Source organism: Ciconia boyciana, chromosome 6 (genome assembly GCF_034638445.1).
Source record: "Ciconia boyciana chromosome 6, ASM3463844v1, whole genome shotgun sequence".
In the NCBI taxonomy this organism is placed as follows: Eukaryota; Metazoa; Chordata; class Aves; order Ciconiiformes; family Ciconiidae; genus Ciconia; species Ciconia boyciana.
The window spans coordinates 37434354-37461500 of NC_132939.1; the positions used below are offsets into that span (position 1 = coordinate 37434354).

Genomic DNA, 27147 nt, shown 5'->3' on the forward strand with positions numbered 1-27147 from the left:
GGAATGCTGGCTTGGCAAAAATCTTCCTGAGTCAGAATTTTCAAAGAGGCAGTCATGTCTAGTGACTAGGATACAAAAGTGAATAATCCAGAATGATAGACCTTTCTACAGCTGTCTGAAAACTCAGCTGTCTTCCTTTTTTTGTTATTTGGAGGATAAAATGGGAATGGTGAGCTCATTAGTTCAATGTTACCAATGATAAAAGAGCAATTTCCAGGTGAAACTGAGCACTGGGAGAAATTCAAAGGTTTAGATTGTACTTTTATGTGCTTTTGTTATCCACTTAAAACAAATAAAATCATAAGAGATTGATGTTAACCTTCTGCTGAGTATGGGTTAATTTAAAGATGGCAGAAACAAGAAAACTCTATGTTTCATCTTAAAAACTACCAATGGAAGCAGAAAGAAATTAAAAAATTTGGATCATCATAGAAGGGCACTTATGTAGAATCAAGAAAATTATAGTCTAGAATGTGCTTGGTGCCTTAAAGAGATTGCAATCATTCTTTGTTTTCTACTGGTTCTATCATTGCTTTCTTTTTCTTCTGTAGTCCTTACCTAAATTCAATGACTGATGTAAAACACAGTCCATACAAGTTCTCAAGTTCACAGTTCTCAAGTCAAAACTCCATATTGCACGTGCATAGTAGAAATCTCTTCTTGGCCAACACTATCACTGAGGCAAGCCTTATTAAAAATTCATTTTTCTTTGTGGTTTTCAAAACGTTGCATTTTGAAGGGTTTTTTATACACCATCTTTTATCAGACAACATGAAATATACTGTATTTCACTTCCTTGTTTCAACATAAATCAACCCCAAAAAAAGTTTCTGCAGCTCTTTACATTGTCTGGCCTTGTTCATTTGTAAGCCTGCAAGTTTAATAAAGACTATTTTCTCTGTGTAGGAAGAATATGTCATTTTACATGGAGAAAAAAACATTTTAAAAGCAACACTACATTTCAAAAATATATTTTATGTTGATGGGCACAGTGTCTTGTAAGCCAGCCAGTAAGTGCTTTGAAAGACACTAGGAATATTTCTGTTGTATATATTCAAAAAGAAATCAGGATTTTTCTATTAACTTTACAACCATGTGGAACTTCCTTAACACTGTACTCTTTGTGAAGGTCTTGAATGTGGTGAGGTCTGTCCATTTATGTTTTCCATTATGTCTTTCTTTCTCCCAACTTTAACTTCTCAGTGCCTACTAAAGCCCAGCAGTTTAGTCAATGGGAGCTATAAAAGGAAGAGAGAAATAAAGGCAGAATACTTCAGAGTTCATTTCTACATAAGAGAACAATATTGCTTTCTGGAGGGAAAGATGAGTTCTGCTGATCCCTTGAAGGTCTCACAACTCAGATCTGGGGGGTAAACTCAGGAAGAAGCCAGTCATTTGGTTCCAGATAAGGCCTTTTCTCAGTTGCTTCTTGTACATTTAACTTTATTTCTGATCCCTCATTTCTCAGACTTTACTCTCTTTCTGGATGAAAAGTAGATGTAATCTTCCTCACAGATACCTTGGGTGTTTTTCCTGAGGTGAATCATTAGTTTCATACTTTTTTATAAAATTCATGATGAATGTCTATGGCCTTAATGGTAATGAGCTAAAATAATTTTATTTAGAAACAAAAATATTCACTCTTGCTGAGTATCCCATTGCTAAGTTTAATCAAAGGCCACCGATAAAAAGGACAAAATAGTTTGATCAGTAAAAAAACTGAGATGACTGTTGGCTGACATGTTCAGGAAGAAACACTCCCAGAACCCATTCTTCAGATGAGGCCTAACTCCATTAGGCTGTCATAGCACCTGCCTAACTCTCAGTCATGTTAATGAAGTTATCCATGTGCTTATAGACAGGCACATGCTTAAGTAAACTGCTAAATCAGGGAGAGCAAGTCTCAACAGTCTTTGGCACATCGAGGTTCTGGAGGGTCGTGTTTGCATAAAAGCAGTTCTGAGGAGGAGCTTTATTCCTCAACCACACGACTTAATGTTTATTTTTACATGTCAAAACTCCCACTTAAATGTAAAATTTTATTTCTCTCCAAAAAACAGACAAACCCAGAAGCAGTGCTGTGATTTGAGCATCAGTTTGGCTATAACATTTCCTTCAGTTTTGAAATATGACATGATGGTAACGCAAAATTAAAGATGAGTCCAGAATCACTCTGTGAACCTGGGCTGAGGTTTATTTTTTCTGCTGAAACCCATTATTGTATTAGTTTTATGTGATTATGTTCACTGCAAATATTTCCTACAGCTTAACTCAGAAATTTCTGGTTTTCCTTTTTCTGAGAACCAGTCCAGGATACCTAATTTGTAGACTTACTGGTCATAATACAGCATCTCCTAGAAGATCCAGCTGAGATGTGAAGCTCACTGTAGACAGCATCCATGTAATAGTGGGTCAATTTCAAATGGCCCTCATATGCTTTTATAAATACCACAAAGCACATGTCTGTTTTAGGTACATGGATAGCTTTGGAAATCTGTCCCCTAAATTATTCAATCACCTGACAAGGTTATAACAGTCTGCACAGCCTTTCTGACAATAAGTATTAGCAGTGAAGTCAGCAAGTGGATTCACCATGTGAACAGTGTACATTTACCAGACTGTAACACTGAGATGGAGCTGTGCGCTTCCACAGAGGTGTTAAAACATGAAGTAATTAAACACTGAAGTAATAAAGGTAAGCTGGTGAAAAACTGCTAAAGCTATTTTTTGGAATCTCGTACTAATACATATTTGTGTTATATGACAATATATTATAGAGCAAGATAAAAATACATAAAAATAGCATTAAAATATGTTAGGCGGAAAAGCATAAAAATAACATAAAAACATAAAAAAATCTTTTTCTTCTAAATATAAATGCACTTTGCTGCTTCATTCTCTGACTTTCCCAGAAAGTCACACTGGTGCACTATGCAGGTAATGTGAGGCAGTGGTTGGGGGCTGGCAGATTTTCAAAATGGTTTAATTCTTTTAGTCTCTCCTTCAGATTGTCCATGTTCCTGTTTCAAACCCTGTTGAAGTGAGTTGGAGTTTTTCCACAGATTTCAATTTTTTTGAATCAGTCCTCAACTAGCACTTGCAATAAGTTACTCAAACAGCATTTGCAGGACAATACATAGAGATATGGCAGAGTTTCCTGAAAATTGGAAAGGGAAGGACCCTTGTTGCCAAGTTGAAGGACTGTAGCAATTTCTGTTCATCTCTTCCTTTCTTGTGTGTCATGACATGGAGAGAATAGCAGATAGACTGCAGATACCTGCAGTAACACCTGTAACACCACAGAGGTGTTACAGTCCTCAATACTCTTCACCAGCGTGTGAAATCACAGAGAGACATCTCTAAGCCATACTACAAAACATGTACCTGACATAGGTATTTCATGTTGACCTCAGGGCACAGATTTTGTGACTGTATACTCCAGTAAATTTGGGGCATATGAATTGTCTCCAGTGTATTTGGTGACTTTACCATTTACCAATTTAAATGAACTCTGGTACAGTAGTAATGCAGGGTATACCACCATGGAAATGACACTTTCTCCCACAGACTCCCCTCCAGCAATGCCCTTACCCATGTTTTCTTGATGCTTGGTCCCTAATAGTCTCCTCTGACCCTGACTTTGCACAGCAACTTACTGCCAAGAAACAGTCATTTAAGGGGATGCAAGTTACCTGAAACGTGAATTGTACCAGTGAAAACACAGTACTCTTTCCTTGCATTGGCATGCTCAGAAAAGGGCACCAAGATTCTTGTCTCCATCCACTGTAAAACAATCAAATAACATCAGTGTCAAATAAATCAAAAGGTGCTCTGGCATACATGCTTCACTTCTGCAATGCATCTCCAGGTTAAGGAAAATGCCATGGCAATGAAATTATTGTTTTAAACAACTTGTTTACTTATAATCTTCAAACATATAAAGTAGTTTTCTTTAGAGGAAAAAGAAAATGGATGCATTGATGTTTACTACTGATATCTTTCCTCCAGGTCCCAGTAATGACTGGGCCTGCAATTTACATCCTGTAAAATATGATATAAAATTTTGGGAGATACTGGTCAGATGACACTCCTGCTTGCCCCAAAGTAAATGAAGAGAAACTTTGTAGATGTTGAGAGACTTTACGTAGTGCAAAACCAGGGAAAATTGGACTTACTATTCCTGTGACAGGCCTAGAACTAGGTCCCTGAAAACAGCTGGATCCTGACACTTCAGCTCACTTCCACCTCTTGTGCTTTTGTTGGCCTCTGGCAGGTTGCTTCTTTCACCGGAAGCCAAAGTGGATTGACTTTGCTATTCCCCTCCACAGTGTTCACTTCATCAGACAGCTGATGGGATCTGTTTTCATATGAGCCACCTGTTACGAAGAATTTCAAGTTTATTTGCTTAATAGGAAATGTGTTTAGAAGAAATACATGAAAATAGGCCTGGATTAAAACTAAATAGAGCTGAGATGAACCAAAATGCACAGAAGCTTACATATTTCCTCATCATAAGCAGATAAAAATAGTTGTTTTGCCTGCTGCCACAGTTTCTGAAGTCTACATCAACATTCTTCCCTTTTTTAAACTAGGGGCTCTAATAACTCCTATTCAAATATGATAGTGAAGATACCACATTTTACTGTGCTCTGGTTTACTTCCTTAACACAAAATGTGGGTTTGCCACAAATGTATTTAAAAAACAACCAAAGACTTCAGGGGTCCCACTTTTCTGTGCACACTGTAGAAGTACTGTAAGTTCCTCCTTTATCTGTACGTTGTGCCCTCCCACTTTCAGTGGTTGTTTTTTTCTCTTCTTTCTGATCGCTGGGTTGGATTTCTTCTTGCTGTCTGCAAAGGTAAGAGATTCTTTATTGGGTTTTTTTTTTTTAATCCTTCTCTTTCCTCCCCCTTTTCCGAGGGAGGCATTAACCTAGTATGCCATGAGGACATAGTAATTTGTCTGTCTACCACTTTGGTACAGTGTTTATCTTCTGGATAAGGAAGTATTTCATATACCAAAACATTTGCAATTTCAGCCCTGAGTTCTAGTCCAGTTCATATCAGTACTTGCTAAAAGTCAATTACCAGCATTTGTTTTGTGGCCTGTGAGAGGTGAATTGTTAGGTCTTGGAATACACATCATACAGTCAGAATTAATTGGCAACCTCTTTGGTAGTCCCTTAAGAGAGACCGCTAACTGAATGGGTCCTGAAATTTAAAAAGTCAATTTTTTATTTAGAAATTAAATATATGAAATACAAAGCACGGAACAAGGACAACATTCTTTTTGTAGGTTTTCCAAAAGCAGTAAATCCACACTTACAGGAGAAGAAGACAAAGATGATAAGGAAAAATCCCCTAGACAACAATAATCAATTAAACACTCAAAAATAAAGAAAAAAGAGGAGAAGAAAAAAATTCATCCAATTCAAATGGTGAGGTAAAGTGCTCTTTTATGTTCCATTGCACGTCCTGCAGGAACAATAACATTCTTTTGAGAATCAAAACTGAAATCCAGGCATTTTTAGCTCACAGGAAAATATGTGTTTTCATTGAGCATTTATATGAGATTAGAATTCTTAAATATTGGGCTAATTATCCCACATAAAAAAGAAATCTTAGAAAGACTTCTGGAAAGTTACATGTGAATAACAGTTGCAGAACAAATTGTAAACCAGACTCTAGTAATTGTAGCTAGCACAATCAGGCCCTCAGCCATTATCAGAATTTCAATCAGAGGAAGGTAAATCCTGTGGAGTATAGAGGCATGGATATATTAGTATCTAGATATTTTTGTGCCCTTCATTGTCAAATTGTCTCAAAAACAATAGAAAATGTATCATGACAACATAAGGAAAATGAGAGGTGAGATGGGGAAGAAATAATTATCAATATCATTAACCAATAGGCAACTGAGCGTCAGGTAGACTAAGGGCTTGATTATTAGTAAAACTGTAGGAATAGCATGGGATAAGTCTCTGAGGCATAGCAAAAGCAGAGTTTCCTACTTTGCCCTTGCTCATTATGGTGATACGTATTCGTTACTGACCACTATCTGCTATAGGTTGCTATCATTTCAGCGCTGGTTGTTTCCCTGGCTTGAAGGAGGTGTGGGTGGAAAAGGAGTCAATTCTAAGCTCCACTCACTCCTACTCTTTCCTTACTTACTTGCTTCTGAAAGAGCAAGTCTTATACCCTCTCACTTCTTTTCATAATCAGAGTCATTATCTACAATTAATTTGTTTATACATGTTAATAAAGAGAATATATGACAGATTCAGAAACCAGAACAATTCACTCGAACCCAAACCCCTACTGCAATCCATAGTCTGTCCTTCCTTTGTATGGCCACCAAAGAGTAAAATAAGTATCCATCATTCTCTTTCCAGGTTCACCACCGTGAGTCTGAGTTTCTGTCCCCTAGGATTTTGCATTGTATGTTTGCACTATCCAGTTTACAAGCTGTTATTTTAGTAGCTGGTGGGATCTCCATTGGTAGATTATCCCCTACTCTTGCTGAAGGATGACGATGATGATGTATTAGGTCTTTCCTCTTTGTAACTACATGATACTACAATGAACACTTCACACTTCTCTTCCTGATAATCTATTGGTATAGATCTGTGGTTTCCTTTTAATGTCTGGTTCATTAGATGGTATAGATGTGTGTAGCATTTTTAGCTGTGGTTGAGGAAAGCAGGGAATGTCGAGGTTAAGGTTTATTATGACTGTCATGTTCAGGAACAGAGAGCTATATACTATTTCTGCTCTGAGTCTCTGCACATAACTCCAATTGACACTGGAGTTACGCATTTGCCTGAAAGCTGTTTATCGCCCTGTAGTTGCTGTTTCTATGGGTGATCAGGACAGAGTAGATCTGAGTGCCAATTACTTTAAACCTCCTTGAAATTTTCCATGAAGCTGGGTTAAAGAAATGATGGCATAGTATTTAGGAATGTAAAACCCAATAGATAGTAGCTCTGTCCCTAAAACCACACACACAGACATTACTTTAAGAATATTCAACAGTGTCATTTATTATGTAGAGGGCACTATACAGTTGCCCTCCCCTGACACTAGCAATACAAGTGCTTCATGAGGGAATAAACCCCTGAAAGCTTGGTTGCAATTTACTTCTTTACTTCCTGCACATAGTAACAGTGATAGTTGAATTGAAAAGCATTTTAAAATTCATAAATATATAAGTAGCCATTATCTAGTGGAAAACATATGTCTGACCATAGGACCTGATCCACTACTCAGTTACTCCAATTCTAAACTAATGTAACTCCATGGTAATCAATGAGGGTGCTGGTGTGCAACTGAAGTAGCATAAGGCAAATAAGGTTTTTAGTACGTATAAGGGTCATTTCACTTAAAAAGAAGACCACCATTTTCATTGTGTGTTCATTTTGGGTACCTTAATCCAAATGCCCAGAAAAAGAGGTACTCAGAATAACTGGATACTTTTAAAACCTGTTTGTATTGTGACTGACAAAAAGCTGAGAATATTTAGCTACATACTCCTTTTACAGGGGAAAAAAAACCATGCTGTGTGTTTTTTCTTCCTTTTTGTGGGGGAGAAATTTGTTTTTAAAGTAACCAAATTTAGCTGCTCAGTAAGTTAATAAGACAGTGATTTCAGCTGGAATTTGTTTTGATGGTTAAGACAAAACTTCATAGATGGGTTAATGGAAAGTGATCAGGATGATCTTTATATGTTCATAAATGCAAACAGTTTAAGACCAGAAGGAGACCGTTAGAGCCTTCAGCCTGAGCTATTTTCTCTTCAGTTTCAGCCAAATCCTCTCTGCACTGAGCAGACTTGAGTGTGGCTGTTGTTTGTTTTTTTTTTTAAAAAAAAGGCATCCCATCTCAATTTTTCTGAAAAGTGTTGACTCCTAAAGTGTTAATCATTACACCATGTATTAGTAAAGAAAGGGTGGAAAGCAGAATCAGTAATTCACAATGCTAAGTTTGTATAAAAAACCAATCCTCCCCGCTGCCCCCCCAGCTCCTGTGCAAACCTAGCACCATAGCCTAGGGGATGAACATAAGAGTAACACAAGGCTCTGGTGTTATTTGGACCCTTCTGATAGCTAAGCTTTTCGCGGAGGGTCCGCTGTGGAATTTCAAAGACAATAAGCAAACTTGCACCAGACAAATAAAGCTGCATTCCTTTACATTTTTGATGCGAGAGGTAAAACAGATACAGTGCCGTTCAATCCTTTATCAAGGTGACACAACCCCAAAAAGCTTTGATGCTGTCTATTGCAAACCTCATGAGGATTTGAGTAGGAAACAAAATCTGATTAGTTTGTTTGACTCGCCTTTCTAACTACATGCATTCAGAAAGGATTTCTGTACAATTCTCTTCCCCTCTCTTTATTGTGCGGTTTGCTTTGTTTGCTTGAGTTTAAAACTGCCATTATGTGGAAGTGTTGCAAGTATAAATAATTTAGAAGATAACTCTGTGGGGATACTAATAATATGTCCCTGCTTTTTCTAATAGCAACTCATTACAGTTCTGAGAACTAGTATTCCATAGGAATGACTACACAACATCACTGTATCATGGATATTGTGGATGTTGACAATAAAATAATTCTGACATCTATTTAATTAAGTGTATTTTCCTTCTTAAAAATGCCCCTTTTTTATGACTTGCACCACTGCTTTAAATACTCTAAAAATACCCAAAGGCTTCTTGAGTGGACAGATGGATGGACAGACAGATACATCCATCTGGTTTTATCTATCTTAAGTGTTTGGATTTAATACCTTTCCCCAATAAGAAGCCACAACAATACAATTATCTAACAATGCACAATTACTTCTAAGGGAAATCTAATCAGTTAATAGATGTTAATAAAGACAAATGTACAAAGGTAATAACTGGGTCAAATTCGAAGAGTCCTACTCTGTTCACTCTTGTTTAAAGGAAAGAAAAAGCTTTTAATGGGGCTTCTCTTACTTTTACGCCATCATTTTATAAATTGCTTTGCCAACACTTCATAGTAAATAGTAATTTTAAGTAGGCCAACATCAAACTCAGGTTGTATGTACTTGGTGGTAACCATAGTGTAGCTGCCCTTTCAGGAGCCAGTAAGTCCAACAGTTGAGTCTTTTTTTTTCTTTTTTTATATTTTTTGTTTAGTCTCCAGTAAATGAATGGGTGCTGTCAGTCTGAATGACTGTTGCTTAGAGAAATCAAGCTTTTTATCGTGCTAACCTCATCCTGGGGTCTTTTGGAAAGTCATAGGGCAGGCAGGCACTGTTTAAAGCAGTCATAAGTAAAAGCCTACTTGGTGCCCTGCACACAACAAACAGTGAGGATTAAACAACTCATGAGATGTAGTAGCCACCCTCTCACACAGATGCACACTATTTCAGGACTTGGATCTTTGGACTATATTATGGAGAAAGATACTGATTATAGATAATCATAAACTGTTCAAAGCCACGTTGTTTTTTTTAAAAATAAACATTGCAGAGCTTTATCAGAACCATATTCACATCTTCTGTTCCAAAGTGTAGCTATGTTGTGATGATTCTCAGGGCAAATTATGTAGATGTTAAAGGATGCATAGTCCATTCAAACAAAATGGAACTCAAAAATGGGGAGGAAAATATATTTATCATTTTAAAATACTGTGAAAAGCTGCACACTAATGACTATAAGAGAGTTAAAATTATTGACGGCATGGAACAAGCCACAGCTGCAGCTACTGCAGAGATTGCTTGGGTAACAAACTATTACAATAAACAGAGCATTGTTTAAAAGAAGTTCATGTTTTAGTATCATTTTATATAGATGGGTTTATAAACTGGCGAACAAAATTGACAGCATTCCCAGAGCAACATTACTCTCTCAGACATTCTTAAATACAAGTCTTACTCCCCTATACTCCTCTAGGACTCCTCACACATTTATTCCCACTGCCCCAAATCCACATGCATTTCCTAGTGTTGCTCTTTCTCCCACACCTCCAGTGTCTGCCTCTCTTCCTATTTCCACTTCAACAATATGTCTCTTTTGCTTCTGCCTTCATCTCTTCTCACCTTGGCTATTGTAGTCTCCTTCTCTCAGGACTCTGAGTCCCAGTTCTTCATCCCCCCCTAATGTGTCAAATGCTGATGCTTCCTTCTCACACACACAACAAAATCACCTCCTACTTTAGGCACTTCAGCAGCCTTCCACCACCCTTTCCTGGATCAATTTCAAAATAGTCTTTTTTAAAACAATGTCAAAACCTACTTCAACATAGATGTCTCTTTTTTTCATGTTCTCCTCTCTACCCTCTGTCTAATGCTGCCCTCCCCTCAGTTCTGCAATCTCAGATGAAAAATCCTTCCTCTCTACCATAGCTCCCATCTAAAGACCCTTTCTGTATCTAAAGAGCCTTTCTGTATCATTGGCTAGCCATATATTTTCTCCTTTGCCTGTACATACCTCTTAATTTCTCTCCATGGAAACTGGTTTGGGACTGAGTTCATGAGGAAGATTAATACTGTATGGCATGCTTAAGCAGTTATTATAGAACTGTGCTATATTGGAAAACCAGAGCATGATCTAGGTAGCACTTGGGATAAATTTGGCAGAAGGATGAAATGGGTTTTTTCGGTCCAGATGCAAAACATGCCCACAAAAATTTTCACTTACCAATTTTTACCTGTATTTAGTACACCTGAAAATGAAGTGTAGGCACCTGTCTTAGCTGCACATCTTTGCATCAAATTTGTCCTAGCAACGAGGTACTTGGAACTGTGAGATTTTTGTTTCAGATTAGGATGTGGAATTTGACATTATGATGTTTTCATACTTGTTGTTTTGCAGACCTTAGTTTCTTGGACCAAAGGAAGACCGGTCCTCTAGATACATGATTTTTTTTTGACTGTGAACACATGTATCAGGCATTAAAATTAGGCAGCTAATTGGACCACTCATCTCAGCAGAACTGATTGGTGGTTAAGGGACAGACATAAAATACAGCTGGATTTTTCAACTCAGGCTTCTGTCAAAATCCATTTAGAGTTCTAAATTTTTCTTTGGCTATTGACCACTATATTTGTTTGTATTTATTTCACTGACTCACAGAGCTAATGCATTTCCTGAAATGTCTCCAAGAACTCAGGTGAGACACCACAGGCTATGCTGTCTTAGGCTAGAATTTACTAGGATTAAAGCAGATGTGGCATTCCTAGGGTCTGCTAAGCCTCATGTGATTTATAAAGATATAAAGTATATCTTTTATGATTACGATGATGCTAAAAATTTTGTGGATGATAATATAGTCACATTGGAAAGACTGACTATAACAACCGGGGAAGAATCAAGAAAAGGAAATGGAAACTAACTCTCATTTACTAGTTCATCTGAATGGGTGTCTGCATCTGTTGCTTTTATTATTCTGTTTTACATGGATGCGAGTTTACAAGTTTACATGTAGAAAGGCGTATTTGATTTCTAAAATAGTTAAATATTACAGGATTTTCACTATCAAATTAAAAATGTGTATTGTTCCTAGGAATGTACACGTTATTGATAATTTTAATAATTCAAAGTGAAAAACAAAGAATAACTTTCCCTCTTCTAACTACTGATTTATCTTCCTATGTTTTCTTCAGTTTGGACACTGAATTAGAATGAAAACATTGGTTTTATTCTATTAATAGAACAATTTCTTATCAAATTTATTTTTAAATTCTTATGCACACAAGCACAATGCTGAACTACTTTGCTTGAAGATGCTGCCTGTGAATTTGGGGCATTTTTTTCTCTTTTCACAGGCTTTTTTTGTTTTACATAATGTTTCTATTGACCTTAAATTTTGTGTTTCTGTCAAAGATTGGTTAAAGATGTTCTAAAACCCGGCTTGAACTTCCTATGAAAGTATTTTTATAATATTGGCTTATAAACCAATTAAGCATCAATAAAAGATCTGTGTAGCATATTTTACAAAATATTTCCTCATGAATATATATGTATCTGTTAGATATGTATATCATTTGAGTTGCATATGAGTGTCAAGCACAAACCCTGCAATCTTTAGTTTAAGCTAATCTTTATCTTTAGCCATCACTGAATTTTCCAGCATCATCACCTAGCTGCTGCCCTGCCCCAAGATGCCTAAAATCTTTTGGTCCATATATACTTGTTTCCATTGGTGAGCACGCACAAAACTGCTTCGAATGGGATATAAATGAGAAAGTTGGAACTGTAACCTAGCAGTACTGAAAAGTGAGATGTTGCCCTGCCCATGGTTGTTTTATATAGAAAGGACCTCCAGGACAGACGAGTAGGAACACAAATACATGTATGGTAATAAATAGACAGTAACATGTCCCAGAGTAACACACAACCTTCAACACGAAATCAGCCTTGTCTCAGTGTATCTCCCCAGGAGCCAAATCCAGCCAAAGTTCTTGTCATACATCAGCCATACCAAGCTTTACACAAAAGACGCAAACGGGGTAGAGGGAGTGCTATACTCAATGGCTCATTGGCCAGAAAATTCACTTGTTAAATAGGATATATGTTTTCAGGTCTTCTCTTCGTCTTGATTTAAATCAATGTCTTAACTGTTCCAAGTGAGTTGAGTTTCCCAATCAATGGGCTATTGAACATAATACTCCATCTTTACTCTTCTTCACTATCATGCCTTTCTTGTTCTCTTGACTGACAGTTCTGTTGTGTATGTAACGACTAGTCAGTAGAACAAAATTAAATAAGAACAAGGGCTTGACTGTACAGCCTCTTGGTTAGGGCTCCAACTTCAGATGTGTGAGAGTTAAGTGCTGGTTAATTATGACTGTATAATTACTTACTTCAGGTGGAACGTCTTCAGAATGAGAACTGAAAGGGCTTTGTTCACTGTACTGAATACCTGGGTGATTCAGATATTCTTTTAGGATGTGACGGACCTATGCTCAAGTCTTTGTTCCAAATCAAGCAGGATAGGGAGGCAAAACTTGATCTCCTTCTTTCCAGATAAATAGTCAAATAATTATGGTGTCAGCTATAAAGGAAAGAGATCTTTATCTGTGTTGTTACAAAAAAGAACAGACCTGTCCTAAGACGTCTGTCTCACTAAAAGGATCCATAGGAATCCTGACTGGACATAAGTGTCTTCCTCTAACTTAGAGATAGAGCATGGTTAGGGCAGAAAGTAACTCACTGTTAGGATACGCATATACACAGCAGCAAAAATGATGATGGGATGGGGTGTTAAAAGGTAGAAATCTACATGCCTAAAGAATTTAGGCACTTTCAGTGTTAAGTGAGAGCTTTCTTTTTTTTTTTTTTTTGTACAAAAAAATGTAGTTAGGTATCTAAGTCCACCTTCTGGTGATTCCTGGAACATCTAACCAGAGACAGGAATTTCCTTGGGAGCAGATCACCTACAATTTAGGCACTAGTGTCAACATCCTTTTGCTAATATTGCCTTCTAACTCAAAAATTTCACTGAACATTAGGATTAGCTTTACAGGGCCTATGATGATTTTGATAATAGGACTTGGTAATTTTGAAAATTTTCCTGAGTGCTTTACTAGACCAGGCTGAAGGGATCAGCATTGTTGGATACAGCCCTGCAATTACCAGTTTTGTGGGCTCAAATGCAGGTTTATACACATATTCTTAGATGCCTTCACCCCTACGCAGTGCAGAACAATTAGTGAAATTCTCCTGAAAATTAAGCCTCAACACCCTACCAGTCAGAACAGTCAGAGTTAATATTGAAATCCATCAGCAACCAGTTATTAAAATTATGTAAGATCACACACAGAGTTTCCAAACTGCTCTCATAAAGAAAGATAAATATTAGATAGGTTATATAGATTGGGTTTCATTTCATAACAGATATCTCAATTGTATGCAAAATATGGGATAGTGGAACACATTACAGAACTGGCCAGTTTTCATTGAAGAAATATGTGCTCAGTTTCAAGTTTCTTTTTGTGGTATGATTTAATTTTCACATGAGATATTTAAGTGGCAGTGACTACATTAAGAGAGACTTCTCCAGCTACCCATCCTTTAACAGAAGAAAGAAAAACACATTAATAGCCCCCTCTTTAGCTGGGGAAGCCAACAAGAACTGAAACGTGGTGCACTTGAGCACAGGCTCCTCCAATGCTCTGCTCTGCTCATAAGCCAGCTGAGTACTGAAATCAGGGGAACCCAACCTTTCAAGTGCTTCAGAAAGTGCAAACCTTCCCAGTTTCAGTCCTGAGCTTGTTCAGAAGAATGAAAACAGCAGAGAGAAAATAAATGGTGTAACATTCACATATATGTCCTCAATCATAGCATATCTGGCCACCTAGGACCCCTGCAGAGCATCAGCAAGCTTTACCGCTGACTGGCCAACTGTACTTTGCAATTATCTGTGGTGAGCCAGCAAGGTAGGCTGGGGAGCAAGAGCTGAGCCCTGGGGGAGATGAAGCACTGGTCAGAAAGTATGGGAGCCTGGGAGATGGACTCATAGGCTGAGGAAACAGCTCCACAGAGGTTTTCTAATTTTTCCATTCTGTGATTCCAAACCAGTTTGGCTTACAGTTTGGCAAACTAAGACACAAGGATACATGAAACACATTCATATACTAACAAACTCTCAAAAATGTTTTTAGAGCATCCTCCCCTGATTCCTGTGGGATACAGAGAACGCAAAATGGGATGAGACAGAGTAAAAGCTTCATCAGTATGACACTGGGAAGATCTGGATAATTACCTCTTCATTTTAGCACACTTAAATAACATAGCTGTCCCACACTTGCTCTGCTAATACCTTCAGTCACCGTGGAGCACTTATTCCATAACATGGCAGGCTGCACTCTCACGGTGTCTGTGTTGTTGACACATCTTTAGCTACTAAGCCATTAGACCTTCTGGTTTGATAAACTCTTGCCACAGCATTGGAATAATTAAAGGGGAAAAATGAACATGATTCTGCATCTACAGAGAGAAAGAAGATTTACATAAGCAGAATCTCCAGTAACTAGACAGTGCAAAGAGCAAAACACAAGGGATACCAGCATGTAGGTATGACTTTCTGAGAGGTGATTAGGTGTATCTGGGTAAGAGCTATAACATGGGAGAGGGGGGGGATGTATTTACACATAGTGTATTATTTATGCCCGTTACTTCTAATTGCCTAACTAGTTCTCTTTCCTCTCACGTATATTTTAGTACCCACCAACCAGAGAAAGATGTCTACAGCTAAATATCTGCCAATTATTATGGACTTTTGCTTAATATTCTATTGTTCCACTGACAGCACAGTTTTTAATATATCATTTTATACTATCCTGTACATCATCATTTTCCTGCCTCCCTTAGGGCCCTGGCTGTAATAGTTCTTATTTATTTCCACAAGCTAACATATATGCAAAAGATCTTGTAGTCATGGTGTCGCCCCCACCACCCTCACCTCTTCCCCTCTTTGTTTTTGTAATGCTTTTTGTCTGTTTTTAAAGTTACAGTATAAAGAAGTGTGAACACAGCATGCGCGTAGACACATACCAGGGTCAAATACACAGCTTGCTGTGTGGTTCCCTTCCCCATCCATAAACACACAAGACACTCCTCTCCTGCTCAGCAGCGTTATACTACAGCCTTTTCTTGTGGCCTGTAGATATGTTTTTTTAGCTAATAAACTTGAAAAGAGATCAGAAAGGAAATAAAGGAGAACTCCCTCACTATTCCAATGGGTGAGGCAGGAGTTTAACAGCCTGTGCCTGATCACCTCACAGAATCTGCTCAGCACCTTCTGAGTCTAAGAGAACTGAACGGAGCATTGACTTTGGGCTGGCAGTGCTGCAGTCTGGTTAGTTGCATCAAATGCTGTTTCTTACTGAGTACTTGTTTTGCAAAATGCTTTCTTTGAGGAGAATCTGTAACAGTATAAGCTGGAGGTGGCTGCAACTGCATTGCTATCTCTGAAACAGAACAGGCATCTTTAGGATCAGTAGTTCTCAAACTTTCAGCCATGTGTTTCTATAAATATATTTTGGCTGTGGTTTTTTAAAGTGGGCTCTTTGGATCCAATTTCCTGAGGTCCACCGGTTGACAGGTAGAAAAATACTTATTTTTTTCCTTCAGATTTTAATAACAATGAAAAAGCGTACAAGCTTCATGGTCAAGACAGGACAGTGGGTACAAAAAAATTGTTATCTTAAGGCAAAATTTACTGTCAGGGAAAATGGAACATTCCTTCTGAACTCACGAACTGGTAGTGCATGTGCAGGTTGGTTGTAGATGGTTGCTACAATAAGGCTTCTTTCATACAGGTGTGTTTATGCCCCAGGCTTGCTGGCCACAGTCCATTCCATTTACAGAAGCTGAATTAAACAATAACTACCGCATTGCAAAAAGAAGAAGGAAAAAAAAAAGGTGAGCGTCAAAGGAGATGCCTGAGAGCTTTGTTAGGGCCAAGAAAAGCCCTGTTGCAGTTGTCAGAGCTTGTTGATGTTGCAGAGAACGGCACTTTTTTTTTTTCTGCTGGATTTTGTGGTTCTGCCTTAGGAAAGAAAGTAAAATAGAACGGAAGAACAAAGTCCTACTCTATAAATCAGCAGCTGCTCCTTGCCAGATCAAAGGAGTGACATTTTTGCTCCTGGACTACTTGTCCACTTTAGGTGCTTGACAGACAGCTAACAGCTGGCCTGTTACATAGTATAGGAGAGTTGGGCTACATCTTCTTCAGAGTAGATGACAAGCTAATCAGAGATATCCATAGCACAGGACATGGGAGTGCACCTTGATCTCTTCAAACATACCCAGTACATGACTGCTAAACACCTTTATGCATTTTTGGCAAGTTCCTACTTAGGTAGTTTCCACTGAAAAGTAAGAAGGAGAATTAGTGCCTTAATCTAATTTGATCAGGGAAGTTAAACAGATGTTAAATTTGTTGACAACTCTCCTTTTCAGGTCAATTTAGAACTAGCTAAAAAATTTAATATGAAACAGTTAAAAAGATGTGTAAAATACCTGAATGTGATATTATTCGAACACTACACTTTTTTTAAAAAACTAAAATGAGGCCCCTCAACTCCTGTGTAAGAAGCTAGATAAGCTGATTGTGTTTTCAAGACTGCTGGACCCTCATTAGTTTTGAAAATCTTTTCCTATGAGTTTAAGATGATAAATTAACACATCTTTAAATGCATGAGTTACTTAAGATTTTATAGGAGATCTGTTATCTACCTTTAACATGGATGTGTAAGTGCTAGCAAATCAAAGCGCATGCCAAATTAGCTAAAATTGTGTTTAGCATCTCCACAAGACGTATGTATACAAACCTGGAATTTTAATGTCAGTAGTAAAAATTTCAAAGTTATTCAGTTTCTAGTTGATTCCCATCTGCAATAAATCAAGTACAGGATGAGGTTATATACTACAGCTTATGTCTATTGACTTTGCATTTTATCTCTAAGGTATGAATAGCTAAGGAAGTATGTCTGTTTGTCTCCTCCCTTCCCTTCAAGTACCTTTAAAAGATCATTTTTACGGTGCATGATAAATAACCGTATATGAATAATCTGATGGCACTCGTGGAAGAGTAACAGCCATCGCCGGTGCGCGTTACGTGGCTTCAGGTGCGATTGCACGCACTGAAAGGCGGTTGTTACCCGCCAGAAGCCCAGGGGGAATACGGGGTGATACTTTTCCACTTAAGCTGAGGTTTCTGAGAGCTTGTGAGGAAACCTGCGCCCACCCCGCGGCAGGCGCGGCTGAGGAGCGGGAACTCCTCACCACCTTCACGCCGACAGACATGCCGCCCTCCCGCCGCCCTCCTTCACAGCCGGGTTTCACGGCGTGCCCGCTGCGCCGGACAGCCCCGTCCCCACCTCGGCACCCGGTAACACCAGAGCACGGCCGCAGCCCTACCTGGCGCTCTGGGTGCAGAGGAGGCCGCCGTGCCCCTGGGGCAGCGGCACCCCCGGGCCCGGCCCGGCTGCGGTGCTCTGGCCCCACCTCATGGCGCCCTGCTGCACAGCGGGAGGCCTCACCTGGGGCCACCGCAGGCTGAAACTCGGGGCGAGCCCAGTTTTGCAGCGGGGAGTGGCAGCGCTTCTCTTAGCAGCACCGCTGGCTACCGAGCCCGCGCGCGGGCTGGCTTCGGCCTTGGCGCTGGGCCCCCACGGCGCTGGGCCCCCACAGCCCTGGGCCGGTGGCGAGGCCGACGGAAGCAGCGGGGCACAGGCCGGCATGGGGCCTCCAGGTTCGTGGGGAGCACCAGGGAGCCCCGACTGCGACTGGGGCCTCCTGGACGTCTGCCTTCGTGGCAGGGAAAGGGTCCTGCGCGCAAGCCCCTGCCCCAGGAGCGAAGGCAGGGTGGCTCCCCCGGGTTTGTGCTGCAGCGCAGGTGCTCCCCGTGACAGGCACCAGGTCCTTCCTTGGCAGAGCCAAAGCCTTCCCCCGCACTCCCAAGAGGTAACCTGGTAACCGAGAGTTACATGCTTAACGAGATTGATTTTCTCTGAGGTGAATAGATGCCCTTCTTGCCAATTCTCATGATTTTATCACAAGGCTCAAGTTATTTCATGTTAACTCGAGGTCCCAGCTCCAGGAGACAATGGTTACATGAGAATCTTTCCAAGTAAGTTTCTAGATTTTGTGGCTGAGAAGAGTGTTTTAAAAATGTGGTGCAATGACTGAAAAACTCACAAAGTAAACACCAAGAAGAGCTCTGTTTAAATTTCTGTGTTTTTAGGACAGTCTCACAGTTACGGGATGGGCAAATTCATGATTTCCAACAATTGGCAGCTCTGAGTGACATAATGTATTTTTAGGAGCTCCAACATAAACATACAAGATGCGGCAGAGGTCTTCGGGACGGTTAGCGCCTGCCTCGGGCTGCCTGGCACTCAGCTTAGTTGCTCTCTGTCATCTTCTGGAGCCTTCTCTCCACCAAACATGGATGCTGACTTAGGTCCTCTGAATCACACCTTTGACAGATGTGAGATGTCTAAATTAGCTTAAGGAAATCAGTTTAAACAGCCCATAACTCCCCTTCTCTAACAAGGCTGTCCAAAACTATGTGAAGTTTTGTCAGGGAATGACGCTGCCTGTCCCTCCCTCTTCCTCTCAAAACCAATCGTGTAAGTGACTCCATTTCTCAATATTCATGACTTAGGGAAGCCTTGTTTAGATGGCTCATTTCCAGGTGACTAACTCAGCTTTTTTAAATTTCCAATAAGGAATGCTGCAAATAAGAGTTGGTAACCAGGTGTGGCATAGATTCAGCAAAGCATAAACAAGGGCTTTTTCATCTATTTTTGTATACACACATACAGAAGGACGCCTAAACCTAATTCTGTCAGTTTAGAATACATGTTGCAGGGAGAAGTTAAATAAACTAAGATAACTAGATTTTACTTGCTTAGATAAAAGTTTGGGTGATAGACGAAGACTGCTGTAAAGGCAGGGGGGTGTATATTGATAAAAGTGTTTCTGCAAATTAGTCTTTTCTAATGCATTCTTTCAGACTGCTCTGATCTGCTCAGGACTTCTGAAATGATTCTTTCAGCCTGGGAAAGAAGTAATTTTCTAGGTTACTTACGAAAACATTTTTTGTGACTTAGATATAATATTTCACTGACTATTTTCCCTTCCAAATTAGGGCATTCTTGGGCAACAAGGGATCAGTGTAGGATATATTCTTGACCTAAACACTGACATATTCATAGTCCAAATACTGAAATATCATTTAGGCAAAGATTTATTTTCCTATCCAAGGTGAAAACATTTGGATTATTTTTTAGAATGCATTCTTAGGCTCTTACTCAGCAAAATGTTGAAGCAGGTGCTTAAACCCCATTTATTCATGAAGCTCAGCTCCCATTTACCTAGGTTTGATGAGAGCCAAGCTTCTCATCTAGAATTGGCAAGTTTTTGAAAAATCTTGCTAGGCTGTTCCTCTGAGTACCTAAAAATTTTGAAGATTAGGCTTTATATTCAGATGACAGAAAATAAACAGTTTTAACCCTACATTATTGTTGTTATTGTTGTTACTTTTAATTTTATTATTTCTATGGCTAAGCCTGTGACAATATTCATTCAGTATCCCTGTTCTTTTCAAGCGAAAGAGTGGAAGTGTCTTCCTGGGCTAAAATCTAAATTGAGGCAAAACTTTCCTTGTCATTAATCCTTTTAGAGAACTGACTGGGAATTCGTCTCACAAATTTGTTTATTTCTCTGTTTTTCACATAAGGAATTGAGAACCCATTTATGCAGTGGCTGGTTTGTTAAATAAATGCAATATTTTAACACCTTATTTTCTGGGATGGATATTTTAAATGGAAAGCCAGACTGAAGACTGATACTGAAAAGTTTTGAGTTGTACGTGATGGCTCCGTGTGGTTCCTCAGTCTCTCAGAAGGAGCAATCTACTCTGCTGCAGGGGACTGGTTCAGTTTTGCACCAGTTCATCTCACAGAAGATACTGGGAGTATAGACAAGTGACTGGAGTTAAATACCACTCTCTGCTTGAGTTCAGATTAGACCCCAAGTTGGGGCTGAACTGTAGTTTCCAAAGCTGTCATGCAATTCGCCCTCCTGAAACAAGACCTGTTGTGACCCTACGTACTTAAAGTGAAATTACCATGGTAGCCATAGAGTAAAGCTGGAGATGTTTTTATTCTGATTACCAATCAGTACAGCCACTAACAGTTCATTTCAAGAACTAATCTTACTCAGATTCAGTTATGGAGTGGTCACAGTGTTTTGAGATACATGTACAGTATGTATAAAAAACACAGTGGAAACAACAGCAACATTATTTTTTAATGTGCCAGACTTGAGCAAGCCGACTAGGAGATCTCTATTTGCTGTTTATTCTCTTTTGCACTTTGCAGAAATATCTCTCTGTGATTTTATCTGAACATTATTTATTATAAAAATAAAATGTATTATGTAAATGTGAGTTTAACATCATTTGATATGACTTGAGATAAAATATGATAAATATATGAAGAAGATTAATTACAGGGCTTCCTATGAAATACAGAATACATGTTTATTTTGGACAAAGAAAACCAAGGCTCTATTTGAAGAGATGCAATTAAATGCATATATTTAGATTATATTGTCATGCTAATTAGCAATGGTAGGAACCAATTAGGACTAGGGCTACCAAATCACCAGACTACATTGCATATTCACTAGTATACCTTTACTGCTCTACTGGTTTTTGCTGGAAGCAGATAAAAATGAAATGCGTTCTTTTGAAATTCCATATTGTTGTGCCTTTTGAGCCAAATTTTGTTCGTTGTGCTTTCATAAATTGTCCCACAAAAGTTACCGGAACTACTTGTGTGAGAAAGACAGACCCTGGCTATAGGAAATATATGTGGCTGGTTTAGGTAGCAACTGAAGAAAAACACAAGATGCAAAAAAACCTTCTTTCAGTTCAAATGGCTATTGTTTGAATAAGCGAGGTCGGTAATCTGTCATTTGCAAAACGCTGGAAGTGAGATTTTCATTAAACGTAGTATGTCAATGACATGTATTTCTCAACATTACACACCTCATTTATCATTCTGGAATGAGGACCAAGTACCATATGAATGTAGAGTTTGTGAAGGTATCGCCTCACAGCCCCGGAGGCTGATGACCCCTCTTTATCTACACAGCAGGTAAGGCACAAACAGTGGCAATGTGAGCTCTCTTTGCAGTCCCCTGCCAGTGTGCCTGACTGCTAAGCTGGGGGAACAAAGGAAAGATAGCATATGGATAGCAGATTGTAGGAGTGCTGAAAGAGGACTGAGGAAATCTATGTTGGGTGTGTGGCTCTGCCAAAGATCTCTTGTATGACTTTGGCCTTGTCACTTAATCTCCTTCTGTCTCCGTTCCCCTTTGCAAACAGGGAGAAGGCGTCTCTCCTCTCCCCCAGGCTTTGCCTGGAAATCTGTTCAGACCCTGAGTTCTCTTGGACGGTGTGCTTGTGCAGCATGGGGTGGAGTAAGACTGAGCTTCGTTGGGTCCTCTAACTGCTGCTATCATCCAAATAATAGGAATTACTATTAACAGAAGAGTAACAAAGAAATCCACGTCTTGTTGATAGATTTTACTCATCTTTTCAGGCCATTCAATCTTTGGCCTCTGGGTGAAGGGTATGAACAAGGCAGGCAATTAGTGTCAGGAACAGAGCTGTGAATTCTTCTTTTATAGGGTTCCAAATGATGCTGGAAATAGTGGCATTGGTGTTCTCTTTTTTCACCTGTCTCTTAATGCCTTTTGAAGACATTTGTGCCAAAATAACATCACGGTGTTTCTGCAATGCACGAACTGAAGTGCTGTGCAAAAGGCTGTATTTTGCTTTACTTTGGCCCTGGAGATGGCTCCCTGAGGGATTCAAAAAAAGCCCTCAAAAAATGTAAAGGCTAGGGCAGGGACTATGGTTTCTACATCTCTGTTATGCACTGTGCATATTTATGGGGCAGTATAAAGAATAAATAATAATCCACAAACACTGCATTCTGTGCCCTTGTCTACCAATTGTGCTGATGCATTACGTGATGTAGCTACTGCTAATGAAACTAGGATCTGATTTTTAGCTTCACCTGAAATGTATGTCTGTTTTGCACCTGCAATTTTGCAAATATAAATAATTTCATATGTAATTTTTCAGACATACCCATTGGTGGGTATAACTGATGCCGCTTACAGACAGGTTTTTTCAGAGGAGGCGTAGAAAAGGAATTTCAAAATGATCTGGATGCCTAAAGCCTCTGTGCTCTTATATCTTTCTAAGTATATGACAGTGTATCTTCTCTTCAGACAAAGTGTTGCTGGTCTAGGGGACATCATTTGCACCTGCAGTTACGCACGAGTGCAAAAGAAAAATGGAGAAATAATGAAATCAGAAATCAAACCCAGGCTCTATTTTTTGCAAGATTTACTGGACAAATGTGATCACTTTTATGGCTATTTTTTTCTGTAGGGAAATAAAGATTGCTGGAGTCACTATGAGGGCTTTAACTCTCATTTCCAAAACAAGTAGTGAATTGCCTGTATGTAGAGTTCACAGTGAAAGGCTGGCTTTATCCACATCAGCGGAATAAAATAAGGCCAAGCTCTTTTGGGAGTGAATGGCTGGGCAAGACTGGGTTTTCAACACCCGTCCCAAACAGCTGACTCTGCGGTGGCTGTCGAATATGTAAGACTGGAGTGGAGTATCCCAATCTGCCGCTCACGGAGGTAAAGCAGTTGTCACCTGAAACCCTTCAGGACTTAGAATTTTCTTAATGCTCTGCCTTGTTGTGCGAGCCCATTGAAAGAACACTTCAGAGGGCACCCATTTCTTACTAATGTAAACTTTCTGAGGAGTATCCAAAGATATGACCTCTGGGTGAACCTTTAACCTTCCCCTTAATTATTTGTTTGAAGACAGTGTCGAGTTCTCCCGCTGAGAGCCAAGGCCCATAATGCTTCGCAGCCCTGTGAGCCGGGGTGTGTGTGCAGGGAAGTGGAGAGGGACATAAATAAGGGGACCACCAGATGTAAATAATAAAAGTGGTTGGGGTTTAAATAAAAAACGAAAAAGCAATTTGGGTTCCCTGAAGAGTGGCCTGATTGAAGAAAAGGGGTTAGTAAGACGGAAAGTGTGTGCGGGTGGGGGGATGTTTCTGTTGTCTGTGATTTTTTACAGGCCTAAATAAGCGTTCATTCCATTCTTTAAAACCTTGCCATCTGTATACACCATTAGAAGCTCATAGGAGAAGAGAAAACAGTCTTATCAGGCTTTCCTGCTAATCTCTATTGGCCTTAACTTTAGCTGATAAAAGGCGTGCTGGACGGAGGAGGTTCGGGTCAGGCTCCATTTGGTCAGCACAGTAACGTTACTGGAAAGTAGCTCAGCAAATTAAGTCCTGTCGCGGACCTTTGTCTTTGAGGATGGAAACACGCCTTGAAATCACAGCGCTGGGGTAGGAGCTGCCTTCGCCGTGCTGCAGTCAGAAGGGAATAAACAAGTACATCGACTGTGTCTGAGTTTTTATTTTAATACCTGAAGTCATGACTAATTCTGAGGCAGGATGACATTTCTGACAACTGAATTATACTTTTCCTAAAGAATAAAGAATGTCTTTTGGATGTAAACAGAGAGATGCAAAAGAGCCCTTTAGTGTTACTTGTAGCATTTATGCATCTGTCTAATGAAATTTCCACGACTGTGATTACGGAAGATGCAATCGAAGGTGTGCCACCGTCTTTTATTATCTGCGGAGGAATTTAACCGGGGGGCGGGAGGGAGGGAGGGAAGCGCGACAAAAGGCCTTGCAGAGTTGATGCTATATAAAGGCTAGCAATTTACTAAATGAGCAGATGAACTTACTTTTCAGTTAACTGACTGAAAGACTTCGCTAGGCGTTGGATCGGGCCCAATGGCAATTATTGGAGGCTGTTTTGGATGATGGGCATGTTAGTATTTCTGAAGAGGATTAAACACTAGTATTCGACTTCATTAGCACTCCTTAAGGGTCACCAGCCGAAAGCCTGAGCTGTGAAATAGCACACAAAACCTGCGCGAAGGCTCCAAAGTGTTCTCAAACACAAAGAGGGCGGACAAAAACAAGCGTGGCTCCTGAGTGATAGAAAATTGCCCTGTTTTGAAAGAAACTCTGTGAATAGGCAAGTTTTAAAATTATTTTAGGGAAATTAATTTGGCTTAGCTTGTGCCGATGTGGATCGCTGCGCATTAAGCTAATACGAAATATGCAAGCACTTATTTTTGGATTACCAGCAAAATTAAATCCAGGCTCTGCAGCCAACTAACTGCCTTTACCAGCGCTCAAAAGCCTCGGCAACCGCCCTGGTTTGAGATTAAAAAAAAAAAAAAAGGCTATTTTGGGCCTAATATTAACCACATGTACCTGCGAGTGGGGGTTTCTGGCGAGTTGAAAGGTGCCTGGGCGTAGGGCGGGCGGTGGCCGTGCGCGGGGTGTCCCCGCTGGCCGCAGAGGTCGCCCCCGGCTGGCACTGACCTCCAGACGACCCCCGCCTTTACAGGCTCCGACTGCAGGAGTTGCAGAAGAGCAGAAGTCTTTCTGGGCCGGCACTTATTGCTGCTGCGCTGGTGATAAAACTTCAGACAGCCTAATTGATGGCTTTGCTGACCTAACGATACCTTGTGAAAGCACGGAGTGGCAAAGCCTGGTCCTCATTTATGGCCAGCTGCAAGGGTAGCTGGATCCCTAGGATGGAAAGGGGGGGAAAAAAGTCTCCCAGCCTGTGAACTTTAACCAGGTTCCAAGCCACTCGGGGGGAAGTTAAAGAAACAATTGTCTTTTAACACAAGTTTTCGGCCGCATTTACGTGTCCCAAGCCTTCTGGCAAATCCAGCTTTAAGCTGGCTAGTAAGATAAGCGTGTTACCGGTTACAATTTCTACGCACTCAGAGGAAAATCCTTTAAAGTGAAATTATACTCTGTTAAAAAAGCAACGCGAAGCAAAACGCGCTGCCGCACCACGCTAAAATCCTGTCAGTTTTAAAGCAGAGGTGTTCTCAAAACACAGAAGCAAGCTGATGAAAGGACTTCTATTCTTTGTATTCTGTTGCAGGTTTATTAATGCCAGAAGAAGAATAGTACAGCCTATGATTGACCAGTCAAATCGAGCAGGCAAGTTCCAAGTAGTATCTGTATTCAAGTCCCACAGGCGCAAATCCTCATCAAGTTATTCTTTGGGAGTCCCATCACCTGGTAAATAAATGCTCCAACCAGGCATTCTGGGAGATTATTTTTTTTTTCTTATGTCCCCAGAATTCCGCTGTAGGAAGCAACTTCGCTAATTGGTGCTAATTGGAGATTTCCCACCCTGACTCTACTGAAACTGCTTTTTATTTTCTCTCTGAATTGGTAATTGGGTACAAGTAGTAGTGCCACAAGCAGTTTGTTTGACTGTGAGCTCTTGAATTACTCATTGCTTGTCTGCATCCAATCAGCAGGACAAACCCATTTTCTTGCTACCCACAACTCCTTGGTGTATGCATTGCTTTCACTTCTGGAAGGCTGGCTGTAAAACTCATTGTATCCATTCATTTGCTTTGACTATTCACAATATGCTACTAATGCAACATGGTACCATACTGCCAGAAAATATTAAATGATTATTACTTTTGTTTAAGAATGCACCAGATAGATATGTTCCCAGTAAAACATATGATTTTTGTAACAATTCCTCTTCTACGTTTCTATTAAAGCACTCGGAAAACGTAACTCTTCACACAACAACTGGTGCCGCGTTAATCATTCCACTTTGTAATATGCATTTCCTCGGCATACTAGGGAGTTGTGGTTTCCTGCCATGAGGTTATGGGATAAAACTGTTCTCCATGTGGTGATGACTGTTGTCACTAACAAGGGCTTTAACTTGATGGTGATTTCGCCTGCTGCTTCACTTTAAAGGTTTTTGAAAAGGTTATTAATCCTTTGGGAAACTCTTCCCGTGTAGCATTAAATTTCTTTTTCATTAACAGGTGAAAGAGGGGGAAAACACTAACTCAACTAACCATGGCAAAACATTAAGCCAACTACAAAGTGTATATGTAAATAGGAAAAGCCATGTCCAGAGTTTCCCTACTCATTCTAGAGTAGGTGAGAGTGGTTTTATACGTTTTATTAAGTTCCACCATAAGTACCCCCTATCACAGATGCCAGATTCGCAACTTCATGTAATTAGAGAGGAATAGAATAGGTACTTACTTCATTAAGAAAAAACACATAGCACTGCAATGGGCTTCCGCTGTTTTGCGTTAAAGGTAAGTAAAGAAACAGATCCTAAGCAAGTGGACTGACTTGGCAAACTTGTTTATTGGGCCCCCCTATAGCATTTTTATTCTATAGTCCTGGTAACATAATCAGCTCATAAAAAGCACAACCTGAGTTTAAAGTGACAGCCAAGATATTGTATATAGTGTTTCAGTGCTGAAGCTGGAACAATTGCTGATTGTTTGGTATGTCTTCTCTTCTTTCTCCTCTGTGTCCACGATTGACTACAATCAGGTTTTCTTCTTGATCCTTCAGTGAGCCAAGGAGCAGCGTATAGTCCAGAGGGTCAGCCGATGGGAAGCTTTGTATTGGATGGTCAGCAGCACATGGGAATCCGGCCTGCAGGTAGAGCCTTTGTGTCCTCCTCTGCGC

The 27147-nt window shown here is 39.9% G+C and overlaps 1 protein-coding gene across 2 annotated transcripts in view; it reads left to right on the forward strand.

Moving 5' to 3' along the window:
* The window catches only part of MEIS2 (Meis homeobox 2), a 174904-nt gene that overhangs the window by 142767 nt on the left and 4990 nt on the right, over positions 1-27147 (forward strand). For both annotated transcript variants that reach the window (XM_072864802.1, XM_072864800.1), the window contains exons 10-11: positions 25568-25626; positions 27010-27120. In XM_072864802.1, the coding sequence (XP_072720903.1) occupies positions 25568-25626; positions 27010-27120 (170 nt within the window). The remainder of the gene's footprint in view (positions 1-25567; positions 25627-27009; positions 27121-27147) is intronic.